The 19106-nt window shown below is 37.4% G+C and overlaps 2 protein-coding genes across 5 annotated transcripts in view; both read left to right on the forward strand.

Moving 5' to 3' along the window:
* The window catches only part of LOC127432392 (spartin-like), a 471452-nt gene that overhangs the window by 26624 nt on the left and 425722 nt on the right, over positions 1–19106 (forward strand). The gene's annotated exons all lie outside the window — the stretch shown is intronic.
* The window catches only part of dclk1a (doublecortin-like kinase 1a), a 55676-nt gene that overhangs the window by 3629 nt on the left and 32941 nt on the right, over positions 1–19106 (forward strand). For all 4 annotated transcript variants that reach the window (XM_051683408.1, XM_051683409.1, XM_051683410.1 and 1 more), the window contains exon 4: positions 14973–15072. In XM_051683408.1, the coding sequence (XP_051539368.1) occupies positions 14973–15072 (100 nt within the window). The remainder of the gene's footprint in view (positions 1–14972; positions 15073–19106) is intronic.

Below are 19106 nucleotides of genomic sequence, written 5' to 3' on the forward strand. Positions count from 1 at the left end.
AGAGAATCAGTGTCTCAGAGTATACAGAAATAACTCTGGCTTCTGCTCTCATTTAAATTCCTCCCACCTTTCTGAGCTGCTCTGAAACAGCTGTGACCACCCTACACATACAGAATGATAGAAGGACACACACGTGTAATTGACGTACTCTGACATACATGAAAATATACAAACAAATTTTGCCTCGATCATACGAACTGAATTGTAAATAACATCTCTGTACTGCCACAGACACATCATTGATCAGCCAGGTACAAGATGCAAATAAAAATTCATTAAACACTAATTAGTCAGCACATAGAGCTATTATCTCTCAGGTCTACTGCACAGCACAGAAAGGATCTGTTTAGGAAGACTGAAGAGCGTCCTTGCCTTTTCTCTTTGAAAAGCCCTCTGATTCACCTTGAATGAGAAAAACTTGAGCGTGTAAGAAGGGTTGTTTCATAATGTGTTGTCAGCCATTTTGCATTATTGTAGATGTCAGTATTTGCAAGCACTTGTTAATATGCCTGCATGTATAGTAACAGAATGATTTATTGGCGTTTTATTTGTTTAAATATTAAATAGGAATAGTTTAAAGGTATACTGTAGTTCACACAAAAATGAAGATTCTCTTATCATTTTTCACCCTCATGCCATCCCAGATTAAGGAAACATAAAAGTAATCCATATAACTCCAGTGTTAAATCCATATCTTCAGAAGCGATATAATAAGTGTGTGTTGGAAACAGAACAATAGTCATTTTTTCCTCTTAATCTCCACTTTATCTTTCACTTTCAGATGTGAAAGCGAAACTAAACAGGCACCACATGTGACTTTCAGATGTAAATGTGAAAGTGAAAGTGGAGATTTAGGAAGAAAAAAAAAGGACTTCAATTTTGATCTGTTTCTCACCCACACCTATTGTAACACTTCTGCAGATATGGATTTAAACACTGGAGTCTTATAGATTACTTCTTTGTTTCCTTTATGTGATTTTTGGAGCTACAAGAGCTGAGATATTCTTCTAAAAATCTTTGTTTGTGTTTTGCTGAAGAAAGCCATACACATCTGGGATGGCATGAGGATGAGTAAATGATGAGAGAATTTTCATTTTTGGGTGAACTATCCCTTTAAATATGATTCAGTATAGATAGCTCCTACAACATTCTCTCTGTGGTATTAAAAATGTTTTTTGTGGGTTCAATACAAGTTAAGCACAATATGCAGCATTTGTGGCATAATGATGATTACCACAGAAAATCATTTTAATTCGTCAGTTGTTTACAAAAAAAATAGCGGTAAGATACAGTACATACAACAGAAGTGAATGGAGCTAGTCCGTAAATGCTAAAAAACACATCGTTTCAAAAGTGTAACGACAGATTTAAACATCATATGTGTTAATATGATTTTAGTGTGATAAAATCTCTGTTCTACATGATTTTTATGTGATAAAATCTCTTACCAGGATTACAGTGTTTACCATTGTTATGTCATCATGACAACAAAGTTGTAATATTGGATATAACTTGACACAGATAAGGTTAGTAAGCAATTTTATCACACTAAAATCATGTTAACGTATGTTTACGTCTTGTGGCTCTCCATTTGAAACAGTGTGTATTTTAATGTTTATGGACTGGCCCCATTCACTTCCATTGTAAGTACTGTACCTTACAGTAACTGCGATTTAATTTTTTAAAATAATTTTATTAACGAGGGCCGAGTTTAAATAATTTTTTGTGGTAATCAACATAATGCCACAAATGCTGTCTATTGAGCTAAACTTGCATTGAACCTGGAACAATCCTTTCATGTGTATCTGATATTACAGTTGGCCATCACAGCCCTGTTCACCATCCAGATGAATTAAGAGCATTATGGACATTGCTAATTTTGGAATAGGGATCGACTGGGCCTGAGGGAGCTGTTTGATGAACAACCCTGGCCAGACTCACTGTCCCACCCCATGATTCTGTGCCGACTGTACAATTATGAACAAAAGCAACAGAAACCAGGAAGGAGAGACAGAGGGAACATAAATAGAGATAATGAAAGATCTGTTTGTGTTATTTAGAGAAAACGCCTGAGCACAGGTAATTATTTAAGTGAAATGGAATGTGGAAGGTGCACAATTAATAAAGCAATAAACGTGAATCATCCTCTTTATTGTCCACTTTCTGCATGAAAGATCAAGCAGGTTCTTTTGAATACAGAATTCAGGCGTGGAAGCGGCTTGTGCCAATATTTTTGTTGCAGTGCTTACTTTGATGTTTTAAGTAAATCTGACTGTGCAGGTGATTGATTAAATTTCTTGTAAAGGCAATTGTTAAAGGTCGATGTAATTGAGCCATGAAACCCATACAGTAATTCATAATAACTACTAATCCTGTGATATCTTCATCATAATAGGCTCATCCCTTTGGCACATTATTGTGCCACATAATTGCAGCCTTTATACAGTGGGTCGATGTTGTTTACAAAACTTAGATTGCAGAAAAGACCCTAAGAAACTTGAGGAAATCCATGTACATTTAAAATCATCCTGTAAAGCTGTTTATTCTGGTGTGTGAGTTGGGTGTATTGTTGCCAGTATATAATAACTCAATAGACCAATGGTTTTAGAAGTTTAAATAATACTTTGTAAACTTTGGATTTTTCTGCCGTGTTAAGGTTTCATTAAAGGGATGGTTTACCCAAAAGTGAATGCCGACAGGGACAAATCTGTGGTCTGGGGGTTGGGTTAATAAAATATGTATTGCTCTGCACTGTATAAAATCCTTTACAGCTCCATACCACTCGCTTTACAACCTGCTTTTAGGGCCCCTCTGTGGGCATTTCACCCAGAAAACTTAAGCTCACTCGTTCCTATACATTTTAAAAAACAATTTCCGCTTTGGACACTGGGGGAAGTGCTTCGAATTTAGGTAAGCACAGTTCAATCGACTGTTTCCAAGTTCACTGTGAGATTAGTCTGTTGTTTTCTATTCTATAGAGCCAACACCTGCCTTTACTTCTGATGCACAGTACACAATTTAATGCAGAATTTTTGCAGCACCTTTCATGATCGTAAAAATAGATGCCAGATGCTAGAATACATTTAAGATGCATAGCCTATGCCTCTATGTGTAAATGAAATGTGAATGAATCCAAAGAGCTCTTGATTTGATTTTTTGGGTCTTTGCTTGGATCTCGGGGTTTCCTGACACATTTCTGATAACCTGTATAATGAGGTCAGAAAAAGATGAGCAAGACCTTATTCCATCTCACATATCATAAAACGTTTCTCTGGAGTATTACTGTAGAATGAATGTAAAGCATGTATTGTTAGATTTCTGTGGCATGCTGTTTTGAAAATAACATTCATCCCAAAGTTTGTAATATTTTACAGTTAGGTTAACATTATTATATCATGAACTACGGTAACAATGAGCAATATATTTGTTTGTACAGCAATTATTATTCTTGGTTAATTTTTCAATTTATAAAGATACAATTGTTCATTGTTAGATTATGTTCATTTATAATGAATTAACCAATGTTTTTTTGTTTTGTTTTGTTTTTTATCCCCTTTTTCTCCCCAATTTTGGAATGCCCATTTCCCACTACTTACTAGGTCCTCGTGGTGGCGCGGTTACTCACCTCAATCCGGGTGGCGGAGGACAAGTCTCAGTTGCCTCCGCTTCTGAGACAGTCAATCCGTGCATCTTATAATGTGGCTCATTGTGCATGACACCGCGGAGACTCACAGCTTGTGGAGACTCATGCTACTCTCCGCGATCCACGCACAACTTACCACGTGCCCAACTGAGAGTGAGAACCACTAATCGTGACCACGAGGAGGTTACCCCATGTGACTCTACCCTCCCTAGTAACCGGGCCAATTTGGTTGCTTAGGAGACCAGGCTGGAGTCACTCAGCACACCCTGGATTTGAACTCACGACTCCAGGGGTGGTAGTCAGCGTCAATACTCGCTGAGCTACCCAGGCCCCCCTAATGCATTAACCAATGTTAACGTTAACATTTTAATTGAAGAATTGTATTGGAATATGTTGAAATTAACATTAACCAAGATTAATTAGTGCTGAAAATTATTATTTACTGTTATTTCATGTTAAGTAGTTAACTAATGTTAAAATATACAACTTTTAATTTGAAAATGTATTAATTATGTTGAAATTAACATTAATCAAGATTAGTAAGTGCTGAAAATTTATTGGTCATTTTTAGTTCATGTTTACTAATGTTAACGAATACAACCTAATTATAAAGTGTTTTTGTTTGCAAAAAAAACAAAAACAAAAACAAAAAAAAACATGTTGTGGTTTTCTGGTAAAACTTTTGTTTGCTTTAGTTCTTTTTTTAAAACATCTTTTTTATTTATTTATTTATTTTTTTTAATTCTTGTAACTAGTGAATAGTTCAGTTTTTCAAATAGTTATTTTTGGATTCTTTATTATAATATCTTTGACTTCTTTTATAGATATATAGGAAATGTTGCAAGCCAGATTTGAACCTGCATCCTCCACATGAGCACTACTCTAACCGCTAGGTCATGGCTACAAGTTATTTCTTTTTGAATAATGTTTTATTTATTGATTGATTTATATATATATATATATATGTTTGGCCATGCTTTACATTTACATAGTTCTGAGTTACATAAGTTTTGATTTGGTTCCCCTCAGATGGCCACTGACATGGATCCTGTTCCTGTGTTCTCTAGAAATGTCTGGTACTACTGAATGCAGGCTCAGATTTGTGCTAATGGTGCAGTGCTGCTGGAAGACACTGATGACAGATGGGAGCAAAAAGAGCATGCAGCTGAAATTAATAATAAACATGTGTCAGAACAAATCTTAAACCCTTTTAATGCATTCTGCCATGCACAGACTTCCTCAATGTTCTTGACTTGGAGCTAAGTCTCTTCAGGGTTCCACTGTTTTTAACATACATTTCCATGACTTTTCTATGACCTTTCCAGTCTTTTGTGATATTAAAAAATAATTTTTATTAAGAGCGATCGCTAATGATTCATTTAAATATTTGTGTGAAACAGTTCATGGAATTCATTGAAAAGATGCAACTCAAAAGAATGATTCGCTCATAAATCATATTGCAAGCAAGTTTTACTCTACACAAGAGCAAAAAAAATCTAGCCCGAATAAATATTTAAGAGCAGAGAATACCTCGAAAAATGTGTTTACTATAGATATTTCCATGACGTTTCCATGACTTTTAATATTTTCAATATTTTCATTTCAATGGCTTTTCCAGACCTGGAAAACACAATTTTATTCCCTGATATTTTCAGATTTTTCATGATTATAGGAGTCCTGTTATTCTCTGTCACGTTCTTTCTGTCCCGCTAAGTCATATTGAGCAGCTTACATTTTAAAAACATTTCAGGCATATCCACATAGCAGCGTACTATTGTAATTTTGCTGTTTCATTTCTGAAAAAGGACAGTACGCTGGACATGAGCTAATTTTATCTGTGCTTGTTGCCCCCTTATGATCTCTGCTTCTGAAGAAACTGATCAACCCCTCCTTACAACAGTTTCTATGACGATGTGATCCAGTTGCTTAGTAACGGGCTAAGCCTTTATGACGTCACAGTGTGCAGCGGTGTGTGTTGGAGTGTGTCGGGGAGTTCTGTCTGATGGAGAGGTAGACGTACGATAAGTGGTTTAGGCCACGGACATGGCTCTCTTGTACTTATCCTCTAAGCCTCTATTTACACACGTTACAGACATATATCTATACAAACAAACACACACAAACTTCTAAGAATACACATATGCACACTCATAATAACCAGGCAGACGTGTCCTGCATGCTGCAACTGATGCTTAATTACCTCTGGCATATGCTGCAGGCATAGACAAAGACATAGCAGGGGTACAATCAGCGATTAGTCATGTGTGCAGTCTTCCTGGAGTTTGTCTTATGGACATAACTGATGTTCTGCCCCATTGCATGCACACACCATGCTTAATTAGCCATGCCATTCAGTCTCTAACAGCCTTCCATTGTCTGGAGGACCATTTACCCCATTTACTCCCCTCTCCTCATGTCCTGCCCCCCTCCTATATATTCCTCCTAAATATACTGCTTTTGACATATGGTCTCTTCTCCCCAGTTATTTTAGTCAGCAGTATTTCTTCATTTACTGGTGAGTCAAATCCATATTAAATCTGGATTAACAGCCTAATCAGTCTAAGACTGAAACAGCTTTTGTAGTTCAATCTTTTTCAGTATTATTTAGTACAAATAAAGTGTAGTCGTGCTTTTGGATTAAGTTATATTTATGCATTTTGCACTTTTTTTAAACTTAAATTAATTTACAATGCACACAGTGTGCATTCGCTGGGAATCAAACCTATGACATTGTCGATGCTATTATTTGAGCTACAGGAATGTTTATATTTCAGATCATCCATCTTCATTTATTCTGAGTTTGGTGCATTGTATCAGACAGCAGGTATTTAGAGATCTGATTCGAGTCAGTCTGCTGCTTTTGCTGAGTCACTCCTACCAGGTGTGTGTATGAGTTTGTGTTTTGATGTGAACTTGTGTTTCGACAGATGGGTGTTTGGGCATGAGGGCATTGCGTGTGTGTTTCGGCAAATAAGCTCTTCATGCATATCATTTTATTGTGTGCCTGCTGCCAAAACTGCACACGTTGTAAGTAAAAAAAAAGGGACATACGTATATATCTGTCTTGCTAACTCAACCGCCCTTCCATTGCTTGTATACAGTGCATAAGACTGCTCCTTTGTTTTGTTTTTTCTTGTTTTTTGTCTTGCTTTTTCCCCCCTTTTTTTTTGCCTTTTTTTTTCTCTGTTTCGATTTAGTTCCAATTTAGTTTACTTTGTTTTTGCTTCACTTTTTTCATTTTATTTCTTTTGTTTTCATTTCTTTTTATAAGTGTTGCATATTGCATAAGTTTTGGGCCTTTAACTGTTCTTAGATGACTTTGAGAATTATTTCCATTCGAAACATGCACAATTCATTCATCATCATCTCAGCCTTATCTAATGCATGCTGCAATAAAAACGTCCACACAGAACTTTCTAATGGGAACTGTGTCTGGTGAGACCATTATCAAAGAAAGAACAAGCAAAAGAGGGAGAACAGTCTAATCATCTGAAGCTAACTCTTCTTGTGCATTCTTTTCTCCAAGGTTGTGATTTTCTCATTGGCCACAGTAATAATAATTTTCTAATAATAAAATGAATCTCAAACTCCACCCGTTTCTGGCATAGAATCTGTCTTATGTAATTGAGAACTTATGTAACCGCTCTGGTAGTCTGGTCGGCATTTAGCAGGCCTGATTTAGGAGATCAAGATGGCAGCTAATTCATCTGATGAAGCTCTACGTCACAGCAGACACTGACACTATTAGCGCACTGTTCCCTTGACTCTTGGTGCTCTTAAAGGGATAGTTCACCCAAAAATGAAAGTTCTGTCATTAACTCACCTTCCATTAACTGTCTTCCATGGAAAAAGATATATATATATATATATATATATATATATATATATATATATATATATATACATACATACACACACACACACACACACACGTATATATATATATATATATATATATAATAATTTTGAGAGCCCCTGGTAAAATATATATATATATATATATATATATATATATATATATATATATATATTTAAAAAGACACCACAGTTCAGCAGTAGCCTTGTGTTTCAACTCAATCCAATGCAAAAAAGCTGAAGACTGCAGTTATTTTGAACACTTTGTGCTAAGGCTTGTCGAACACTCAGGCGAAGGTGGGCATTAATTCATTCTGTTGTATGATGGGGTTCATCTGCTAAAAGACCAGTCTGTTTTAATGAGCCATGAGCCTCCCACGATCAAAGTGCTGTCATACTGCAACATTTTCTTAGTCGTCTTTTATTCCTTCCCTCCCTCTACTCACATTTACAAACACACACATATGGGTGTAGGATGGCTTTATATGAGCTTGTGCCTTCATATTGTGTGATGTTCTACATCCTAATGCCCCTATAGACTCCCTACTGCTTTACACACGTGCTAACACACACGTGCAGGTGGTGGATGTGCACATGGTCTTGGGTTGAGGATGAGTGTGATGGCATTATGTGGCATTTTAGTGGAACTTCGCTGTGTGCCATGGCCTCTTTTTTGTTAGAGCAGCAGATTCCTCACTGCATTCTTGACAGGGTGAACTAATCTGGGTTCCATCACCTGGTACTAAAAAGATTATCCAACATCCTGGATACACAAGGTCTGATCTTTAACCCTGAATGAGTGCTTTGTGAAGAGGGAGGGAAAAGACCATCTTAGACCAGACTTTACTCTATCCTTGTTAGCGCTGGTTTGGTGCCGGTCTAACTAGTGGACCAGCATAGCCAGCACATTGTTTATCAGTAAAACATTTTTGTTTATCACTAGGTGTAATAATAGCACCTGCCACACAACATGGATATTTGCACTCCAGTAGTCTGGTGAAAACAAAGAAATTGAAGACAAACTGCACCCCTGCTGTTGCTGCTGCAGTGGTGTGAGTGTAACGACAGTGTGGATGTGTTGTTTCATGCGGACAACTCGGGTTCGATTCTACCTTTTGACCCCACTTTTTCCCATCCTTGTATCCTGTCTCCACTCTTAATATTTACTTTAATACTACTTATAATTCTTAAAAAAAAAAAAAAAAAAAAAACAAAAACAATTATATAAATTTTGATTGCCTCACAGTGATTTGGTCACGGTGACACTCCGGTAGTTAAGAGAAAGGTCTGATCCGGGTAAAATTAACCATAGTAATACTAAAGTAATATTGAAGTAACTATGTTTTTTTGGCAGAAGCCATAGTTTTAATGCAATTAACAAAGGTGTTACTACAGTAATATGGTGTTAATATAGTAACTATGTTTAATTTTGTGGTAACTATGATATTACTATGGTTACTGTAGTAAAACCATGGTTAATTTTTTAAAGGAAAGGTTAGGGATAGGTTTAGGGGTAGGGGATGGTGTAGAGTGTCTGTGGGACTCTAAATAAACACAATAAACATGCTGCTGTGATCCCTATATAAATGTTTGATAGTATTTAATCAGGAGTGCAAATAGTATCTGCCATTATATGCACCATGGTGCAAATAAAGTCTAACTCTATTTGCACTTGGTGCAAAGAAGATTCTTTTAGTTGCTATCTACACTTAGTGCAAATAGTCTCTGCCTAAAACATGCTGGTTAACCAGTATGGCCTTTTTGATGGACATTGCCAGTTAAAGGGTAGTTCACGCAAAAATGAAAATTCTTTCATCATTTACTCATCTTTTTGTTGTTCCAAACCGGTATGACTTTCTGTCTTCTGTGGAACATAATCCCTTTAAGCTCATTAAGAAGCCTGATAGGGACCAGTCATACCAATATCATGGACCAACATCTAAAACAACGTATGCTGGTGAGCAGCAGTGCATATCTTTTCAATAAGAAATAACAGAGTGAGAGAGAACAAGACCATTCTCTGGAATTTGACCTTGTATTTATTTGTTGTGACCGTGGTTGTACTTTGAAGGCACTTGTAATTTCTCTCCACATGGGATAGCATTGTTTGTTTCTATGTCTTGCAAGTGAACACTAGGTGAAAATCTTGTGTGTGTATTCGAAGGAAAAATAAAGTCTCCAGTAGTGCTGAACTATCAGCACCATGGACAGTGCCACTTAAAATAGTGAGGCTGTGAGACTGCTGTCTGTGAAATACTGCAGTGGTTAAGTCCCCCACAAATGGTATTTATTATGTTATGTTATGTTATGTTATGTTATGTTATGTTATGTTATGTTATGTTATGAGCTAGGCTTTAGTGACAGTGAAAATGGCATTGATACTTGATAATATTTAAGAACGCATGATAATGATTCACTCAGTTTTAGTGTATAGGAGTTCCAAATGTATACATATATCAATTAAATATAGAAATTAATCATTTTAAAGCAAAACAATTTTTGGACCATTTTCCATTCTGGTACAGAGTTGCCATATGACAACGTTTCCCCAAATTAAAAAAATAAAATAAAAATAAAAAAAATAAAAAAATAATAATAATTCAAATGATCAAATGGGAAAATATTAAATCGTTAGAACATAATGCGTGTATATTTATATTGAGTGTTTTTATTAATTATACAGTATAAGTTATTTTTTTGGTGTTCAGCTAGGTTCAACAGTAAGTAGCCTTTGAATGTAGAGATCATTATGCTTTGTAAGTGGTAGAGTAAATACGAATTATACATAGAAGCTGTATCATTGTAAGCCACTCTGTTTGTCTGTCTGTCTGTCTGTTTATAGTGCTATATGTCTTTGTTTGTTGCTGTCAACCTGAACAGTTGGTTGAACAGAGGCACTGAAGTCTGGGAGTGAGAAAGAGAGAGAGGGAGAGGGTGGATGTGTTGATTAGTATCAGTTTTTCTCTTCCAAGTCAGCTGTCAGAATCCCAGCTTGTTTACGCGACACTCTCCTCCAGAACCAGGACAAACACTGTGCTCAGCCTTCCTGAGAACAGAGAGGCACATTTTTAACCCTGTGAAGAGGTTACTTGCATTTGTTCTGGGTCAATATGTACAGTCTGTAGTCTGCATTTTTTGTATCACAGAGATGTTAACACATCTCCTCAGTCCCTGAGGTACCCACACCATCTCAATGGCTTATCTATTATGCATTTAAAGGAATAAAGTGTGGCCTGGAATCAACACCTCTGGTTTCCCATAACCACTTCCAATGCAATATGAGTAGGAATATCATTTATGATGATGATTGTAGCCTTTATACACAGAACCCTTTTAAACAGAGGTGTTGTTTTAGATAAACGGCATCATATTAGACAAATGGGCATATAATGCCTTTCTTATTCTTTGTATTGTCCTCCTTTTGATAATGACAAAGTGTCTCGGTACACCTATATTTAACCCCAAGCAAGCTAAGAACACTTTCTGTTTTGTTCCTCACATAGATTCAAAAATTTTATAGTTAGTTCTGTTCCTCTGGAAAACTTATCTGAGAGTGACAAAAATAGCATATCACAGTTTTTTTTTTTTTTACTTACTGAATTAGCAGAGCTGTGGGTGAGAACAAGATAGAGCATCTCAACTGCAGCACAACACTGCCTTGAAGAGATATTGCATTTGTTTTGAAACAAAGAGACATTTAGTTTGTTTTCAGTAGAGATGCTTGTCTCTGAGGCTTCAAAATCTTTATCTAAAAACTGCATTTGTTTTAATGCTAACATTTCAAAATAGTATGGTAACCTGCGCGTAATCTTCTGAAGTCCTGCTATTTGACATAATGTATGAGAAACAAATGAAATTAATTCTACTGTTCAAGCTAGATGCTGTATAATGCTCATATTCAGTGCCTTATACAGCATCTATAGACAAGATCTTTTCTTCTGCCTACATACATGATTTTCAAAACAATACCATTAAACGCACACACGCACACACACACACACACACACACACACACACACACACACACACACACACACACACACACACACACACACACACACACACGTTGGTGCAGCTATCATTATGAGGACTCTCCATAGACATAATGATTTTTATACTGTACAAACTATAAATTCTATCCCCTAACCCTAACCCTTCCCCTAAACCTAACCCTCACAGAAACCTTTCTGCATTTTTACATTTTCAATAAAACATCGTTTAGTATGGTTTTTAAGCGATTTAAATTATGGGGACAGTAGAAATGTCCTCATAGACCACATTTATAGCATAATACCCTTGTAATTACCTGTTTATAACCTAAAAGTTCTCTTAAACCACTTAAACCTGCCCACACACACACACACAAACACATGCATGTGTGAACATGTGTTTCTGAATTTCTGCTAAATATTGCCCTTTATTTATGTGATATTTTAAAATACAAAGATAATCAAGTTTACCACAACATTTAAATTAGATTTACACTGAGAAGTATTGCCTGCATATCGTCATTCTTGATGTCTTATATAGCATGTTAACACCGCCACCTAGTGTTTACATAGAACACTGCCGTTTACGGGAAAGACTGTTTTGGATTTGAAACAAATGTTCTTAAAAATCAGATTGCATAATAAGCTAATATTTATGTTTATTGATGATTCTTCAAATGAAAGCATGTCAGCACAGAGGACAAAATCCATCGTGTACTGTACTATATCTTCCACTAGATGTCGCAATTGTAGCACACAAAAACGGGAGGTAACGTCACAAGACCAACATCCTGAGTCCTCTGAGGCAACAATGTCTATTTAACCAGTAAAACATACGTTTTATTTAATCATATGATCTGAAGTCATTATAATGTTATTTTATAATTAATTTATAAATTAATGCTCCCCCTCAATGTTCTGCTTCAATTTAATGCGTTTGTCCTTGCCCTCTGATGGTTCCGTTTCACTTTTTATATTCATGTAAGGGACACAAACAGCATTTAGCTGTGTAGTTGTTTCTTCTCCAACAAAAAAACTATTTTTAAAATGATCCTCAGGTTATAAGCATTTGATCTTCATCTTATTGAGCAGGCTCAATTACTTCCTCTGTTCCACTTAGACAGGGGTGTCCAACCTTTTTCAGTCAGGGGCCAAATGCAGAAGCTATTAGATTGCCACTATGCATAATCTTTATATTGTATGCTTAATATTATGCAAGTTTTAATCATAAAATGTGCTCTATGTATGCTTGTGTAGGCCCTACATATAAATAAAGGATAGGGTATTTCACTCACAAAGAACACTTATAATGGAACAGTGATGCGTCTTATAAAAAATATTATACTCATTTATTCACATTTTTATCTTTCTGACGTCCATTCAGTGACACTGCAAAGAACACAGATCTGCTACTGAGTGTTGGGTGTGACCCATCACAATAATCATAATCAGATTACATTTGATCACTTTATGAAGTGATGCAAGGAATTACTCTTTATTTTTCAAGGAATTACTCTTTATAGCTGTACAATTATATCTTCTGTTCTATTGTTACTTGCGTTACAAATACGATTTTGATTTGATCAAAATTATCGTGCTTCATTTTATTTTGTAGATGTACATGTGCAACCTGAGCATGCACATCAGGCACAGATGTGCAAGTGTTTTGAGCACTCTCTCTTACAGTGTGTCCTCACTCAAATGGTGCTGGAAAGCCCGTGAATCATTTTTCTTGTTTCAACGAAATATTAGAACGAACCAATTAATTACCGTATGGCAGATGGCCTGTGGGCTGGACTTCGGACACCCCTGCACTTAGAGAAACAGAGAACTTCTGAATGCAGTCGTTGCATAACTGAACTTGTTTTTACATTTCTTCTTTAAGCTGCTTTTCTATTGTCGCTCATCTATTGTTGTCAATCTGGGTTTGACGCTTTGTTGCTTCCATTTTTCCTCTCTTTCTCAATTTCTCTCGCTTTCTATCTCTCACCTCTTCTCGTGCATCACCTTTTTTCCCCAGTGGTCCTTCAGAGCTACAGAGGAATGACACTTTTTATGTTTTTAAATTGCTGTTTGTTTGGTGAGAAACATCAGAAAACGTCTCCTCTTTATGGCCTGAGCTCCTGCTGTTTTGGACATAACTAGCTCTCAAACTGGTCCGTTTATCTTCTTCCTCGTCTCTTTCTCCATGAAGTAAACTATGCCATGCCAACTAGCTAATATTGTTTGTGCCTAAAAATGCCATAAACTAATCTGCATTGGCATGTGTGTGACTAGTGAACATATATTTGCTAACACAGCTTGTTAGCGTTGCTTGCTAAGACAAGCTTCACTATTACTGTTGCTCATACTTATTGTAGGGTTAGAGATTTGAACATCATTTGTAAATTGGACATGAATTATTCCTAACAAATGTGCAGTTTGTACGTTTTTTTGTTTTTGTTTTTGTTTTTCAATCCAAACTTATGGTTTTAGCCTGGCAGACATTAAAACGGGCTAAAAAAAATCCACATTGAAGATGGGACCCGAGTCAAATCTAAGGTCCAGAAAATCATAGAGACTTGGGGGTGGGCTCTTTTGACTTGGGCTAGTAAGAAACCACCTAGCAACACACTAGCAAATGCATAGTAACATGCTAAAAAACACTCCAAAACCCTTAGGAACACCCAATTATAGTGACAGGGAGTTTTGTATCGCAAGCACCAAAAATAGCTTTCTAATGTTGTGCAATTGGAAATAACTGTTATTTAGGAGGTTAAGATTGTTCCCCATTAAAATAACTAGAGTTGGAATAACATAGCAAATAAAAGTGCAATCTCATTCTCAGTCTCTTTATCTCGAAATGATTGTAAAAGCATTTATACATAACACATGCTCCCTTACCACAAACCACCTTGTCCTGAGAACAAATGGCTGTTTTGCTAATGAAAAATCACCCATTCCCCTCTTTCATGCTTTAGGGGACTTAGAAATTACACTCTGTTATAAAACAGGAATAATTTCTTGTTTCTTCTCTGAAATGGACTGCAATGTGAGTTTTTGGCTGCAGCAACTATGCTGAAGGCTGATTATATGAGTTTGTTTACTTGTTTTCCCCTTCATTCATTGTCTAAAATGATGATCACTCTGTAAAATGGTTCTCTTTGCAGCCATCCCCAAAGATGTCCACAGGCCTGCTAGGAGATGAAGCTTGGCATATAAATCAAACTTTTTTTGTTTGATTAGGGGCAATCTACAGTAACTGGGGTGGTGGATACTCACCTTAAAAAGACATTAGAGATGGGTTCAGTTAAGCCTTCAAAGCCTTCTGGGTGATGATCATGACTGAGTCTCATTCGCTCTGATGGAGAAAGGCTGGATCTCTGATTTCAGCTCTTTGATCATTTGGCTTTCTACTTAAGATGAACCCCAAGGCCATTGTTAATGAGACATTGAAATGCTGTAATGGTTATGCTGCTAATGACTTTCTCTCTCTCCAATCGCAGGTCATGTGCCTTCAAGATTTCTTCGGCGATGAGGACATCTTCATTGCATGTGGCCCAGAGAAGTTCCGCTACCAGGATGACTTCCTGTTGGATGAGCATGGTAAAGGACCCTTCAGTATTTGCCTTCCTGTTTTTTGCTCTTTTGTCTTCAGTGAAAGGACACACATCTCCTGACCAATTCAACCCTTCCCTGCACAGTACTTTTATAAAGATCTCATCAGCAGAGGGGTCTGTGTGGATGGCACCTTCCACCCACCCAGCAACTTCATCTCTTTGTCCTGTCTTGAATAAACAACATCCTTTACCCAGTTAGTTAGTGAGCAACACTTACAAATGAGTCCATTAAAGTGTCATCCCACATGTGAATTGTAATATAAAAAATGCTTATTCCCCATTACGCCTACGACATCCACTGCTCTATAGGGTTCCTGCCCTCCTCACTTCTCCTCTCAGATAGATAGATAGAGTATATAGAGTAAATAGATAGATAGATAGCTAGATAGATAGATAGATAGATAGATGATAGAAAAGAAATAAATAAAGATACTGTAGACAGACAGACAGACAGACAGATAGATAGATACTCTTCTGTCAGGTATATGGACACTTGGCATTTACAGCCAATGAGGAAAATAAGGGGCGAGGCACAATCAACATGACAACAATAGAGATAGTTCTCTTTTATTAGAGAGCTCTTCCGAATACACTTCAGAAAACTGGGGTGCCTGCTCTTTACTAAGCTCACATCAGCACAGGGGAGGAGCAATACCAGCAACCAGCCTTTGTTTCCCCTCACCATTAATGAAAGGAAGCCACACTGTGCCACATACAGATTCTCATTTCCTGACTATAACAAAACAACAGAAAGTGTATCCATCCATCCATCCATCCATCCATGCCTGTCACTGTCCTGTGACATCCACTGCTGTTACCAAGTCAAGCACTATGTAAATTTATAATAACTAAACTGATAATTCTATAGGGTAATTACCAGTGGCTATAATTAAGTAAAAATGCTCTGTACAAAACAAATATAATGTCAGACAATTTATCATGGTGAATTAAAGTGAGTGCAGTCAATCATTTGTAGAGATTTAATTATGAAGGCTCTAGCAGAGGGACATGTGCAGTTCTAATGAGCTATGATCAGAGTCGAGCGAAACATATGAAGCATGCTGACGGTGAGATGGATAGAGCCAAAATGGCATCCTTTGACGACATTAATTTCCCTAAAGGAAGCGTATTTAATAGGAGCCGAATGGCAGCCCTTAACAGCACACTGGCTGCAATATTCAATATGAATTTTTATTTGATCCACAACACTCACACACAAGTTATGAAATCATTATTTTCAATGGAGATGATTATGTAAGGCTGTAATTAGCCATTTTGAAAGCAGCAGCAAATTTAAAAACAAGACTATTATTTAAAGAGGTCATTTGTTAGTACTGGAGAGTTAAAGAGATAATTCACCCAAAAATTAAAATATTTGTCAGCATTTGCTTACCCTCACGTTGTTCTAATCAAACCTGTATGACTTTCTATCTTTCGTGGAACACAAAACAAGAAATATTGAAGAATGTACTGGTCGCCTTTCCCCTGCAACTGCAATGAATAAGGCCTGGAGGTTTCAAGCTTCATAAAGGACACAAAAAGCTCTGTAAAGTCTCATCAAGTCTAACAGTTCAAGAAAGGACGATGTGGGATCCGGATTAACTATTAACAAGACTTTAATCAACATAAAACTCAGAACTGAAACGCAACGACACATCGACGAACACACACACACACAGAGCAGCAGCGTGCGACTCTCTCTCTCTGTCGCTGGCATCCCTGGCTCGTCCTTTATCCCTCTCCTGCTGATTGAGCAACTTAGCGACAGGTGTGCACCCTCTCAGCCCAGCAACTCCCTCCTCCTCGTCACATACCCTCACCGCCTGATTCAGGCCAGGGAAACCTCCGGTCTGACTTACTCCCCTCTTCCTTTATCTCCCTCCGGCTGATTAGGCACATCCTCATCACATCCTCCTTTTGTGTTTCATGGAAGAAAGAAAGTCATACAGGTTTGGAGAGCCATGAAGAGCATAAGTAAATGATGACAAAAGTTTCATTTTTGGGTGAAATGTCCCTTTAAGGACTAAAGCTTGTGCTCACTATAACTCCATGGAGATGGAGAGAGGATTGCCTTCTTACCCTTTTTAGACTCCCCTTAATAGACTGTGGCATTTGCTGTCACACCTGATTGCTCAGGCTTATCTGAGCATATTATTTACAAATGGCTGTTGCAGTAAAAAATGGGGTGCTTAAGATATAGAAGAGAGTATGTGAGGAGTTGTATCTGTCTGCAAAGAATCAAATTTAATCCTCAGTCTTTTTTCTGACTTTAGGATTAAGATTTTAAACCAGACTTTCCTCACTTGTAGTGCTGCCATCTTTTAGATCACACTTTTTTGTTTTTTTGTTAGGACTGCATAAATCTGCTTCAATAAGCAGTCTGTTTTTAAACGAGGATTACTGCTTACATTTAAGAATTATCTCTGAGTAGAGTTTGAGTCTTGGCAGTATTCCTAAAGAGTACTTTAAGTGGATTTGTGATTGCAATCAAACTTTACAGTCATTTTTGGGTGTTATATATTATGAAAGGGTTATAAAAGTAAAAAAAAAAAAAAAAAAAAAGATTATTTGAGCTATTCAATTAAAGGAATAGTTCACCCAAAAATGAAAATTCTCTCATGATATACTCACCCTCCTGTCATCCCAGATGTGTATGACTTTCTTTCTTCTGCAGAACACAAACAAAGATTTTTAGAAGAATATTTCAGCTCTGTAGGTCCTCACAATGCAAGTGAATGTGTACCAAATTTTTGAAGCTCCAAAATCCACATATAGGGAGCATAAAAGTAATCCATATGACTCCAGTGGTTAAATCCATGTGTTCAGACATGATATGATAGATATGGGTGAGAAACAGATACATTTTTTTGGGGGGGGGATTTTTCCCCTTCTTCTCCCAATTTGGAATGCCCAATTCCCAATGCACTCTAAGTCCTCGTGGTCGCATAGTGATTCGCCTCAGTCTGGGTGGTGGAGGACAAATTCCAGTTGCCTCCGCGTCTGAGACAGTCAACCCACGCATCTTATCACGTGGCTTGTTGAGCGCATTGCCACGGAGACATAGCGCGTGTGGAGGCTTCACGCCATCCACCATGGCAACCATGCTCAATTCACCATGCACCCCACCGAGAACAAACCACATTACAGCGACCACGAGGAGGTTACCCCATGTGACTCTACCCTCCCTAGCAACCGGGCCAATTTGATTGCTTAGGAGACCTGGCTGGAGTCACTCAGCACGCCCTAGGATTCGAACTAGCGAACTAGCGAACTCCAGGGGTGGTAGCCAGCATATTTTACCATTGAGCTACCCAGGCCCCTAAACAGATACATTTTTAAAGTTGAAGTGTGTAATTTCTGCGCTACTAGTGGCACCAAACAGAATTACAAAAATACAGTATGTTTTCAAACAAGATTTGCAAACACCCCTTAGACTCATCATGCCCTTTCGCACTCTCTGATTGTCCATGAACAAATAGGCCATAATAAATAAAAGGTGGTAAACATTTAATGTTGTAATGAACAAGAACACTATAACATAAAAACACTGGACAGAAAGCGTTGCAGAGGAATCAGGTCGTCCGATGACATCAGCAGATTAAATGGCAGCTGGGTGTGCGGTGCAGGGGATCCAGCACATTAGGTAGGATGGTTCTTCTGGTAACTAGTAAGTGTAACGATACATATTCAGACTATGTTACAAATGTATCTGCAGCTCGACAGTAATGAGCAAACTTGAGCTTAACTGTCGAGAAGAATCTCCGCAAGATCTGTCTCCATCGAACCCCGAAAATTTTCTCAAAGTCCTCCACTTTTACTCCATTCTCTGTCTTTTAGCAAGTCTTCGAATTTTGGCTTTAACATCTGTAGGCGAAGCAAAATGTATTATCCTCTGTAACATGTCTGCCATGATTGTTCATATTTCCCAGCTGGCTCCAGCTGAACAGCTTACTACAAGTAGTCATGCCCCAAACTCACGCTATAGGTTGAGCTAGAAAGGGATGGGCAGGATTGAGCGGG

This window comes from Myxocyprinus asiaticus, chromosome 42, assembly GCF_019703515.2.
Source record: "Myxocyprinus asiaticus isolate MX2 ecotype Aquarium Trade chromosome 42, UBuf_Myxa_2, whole genome shotgun sequence".
NCBI lineage: Eukaryota > Metazoa > Chordata > Actinopteri > Cypriniformes > Catostomidae > Myxocyprinus > Myxocyprinus asiaticus.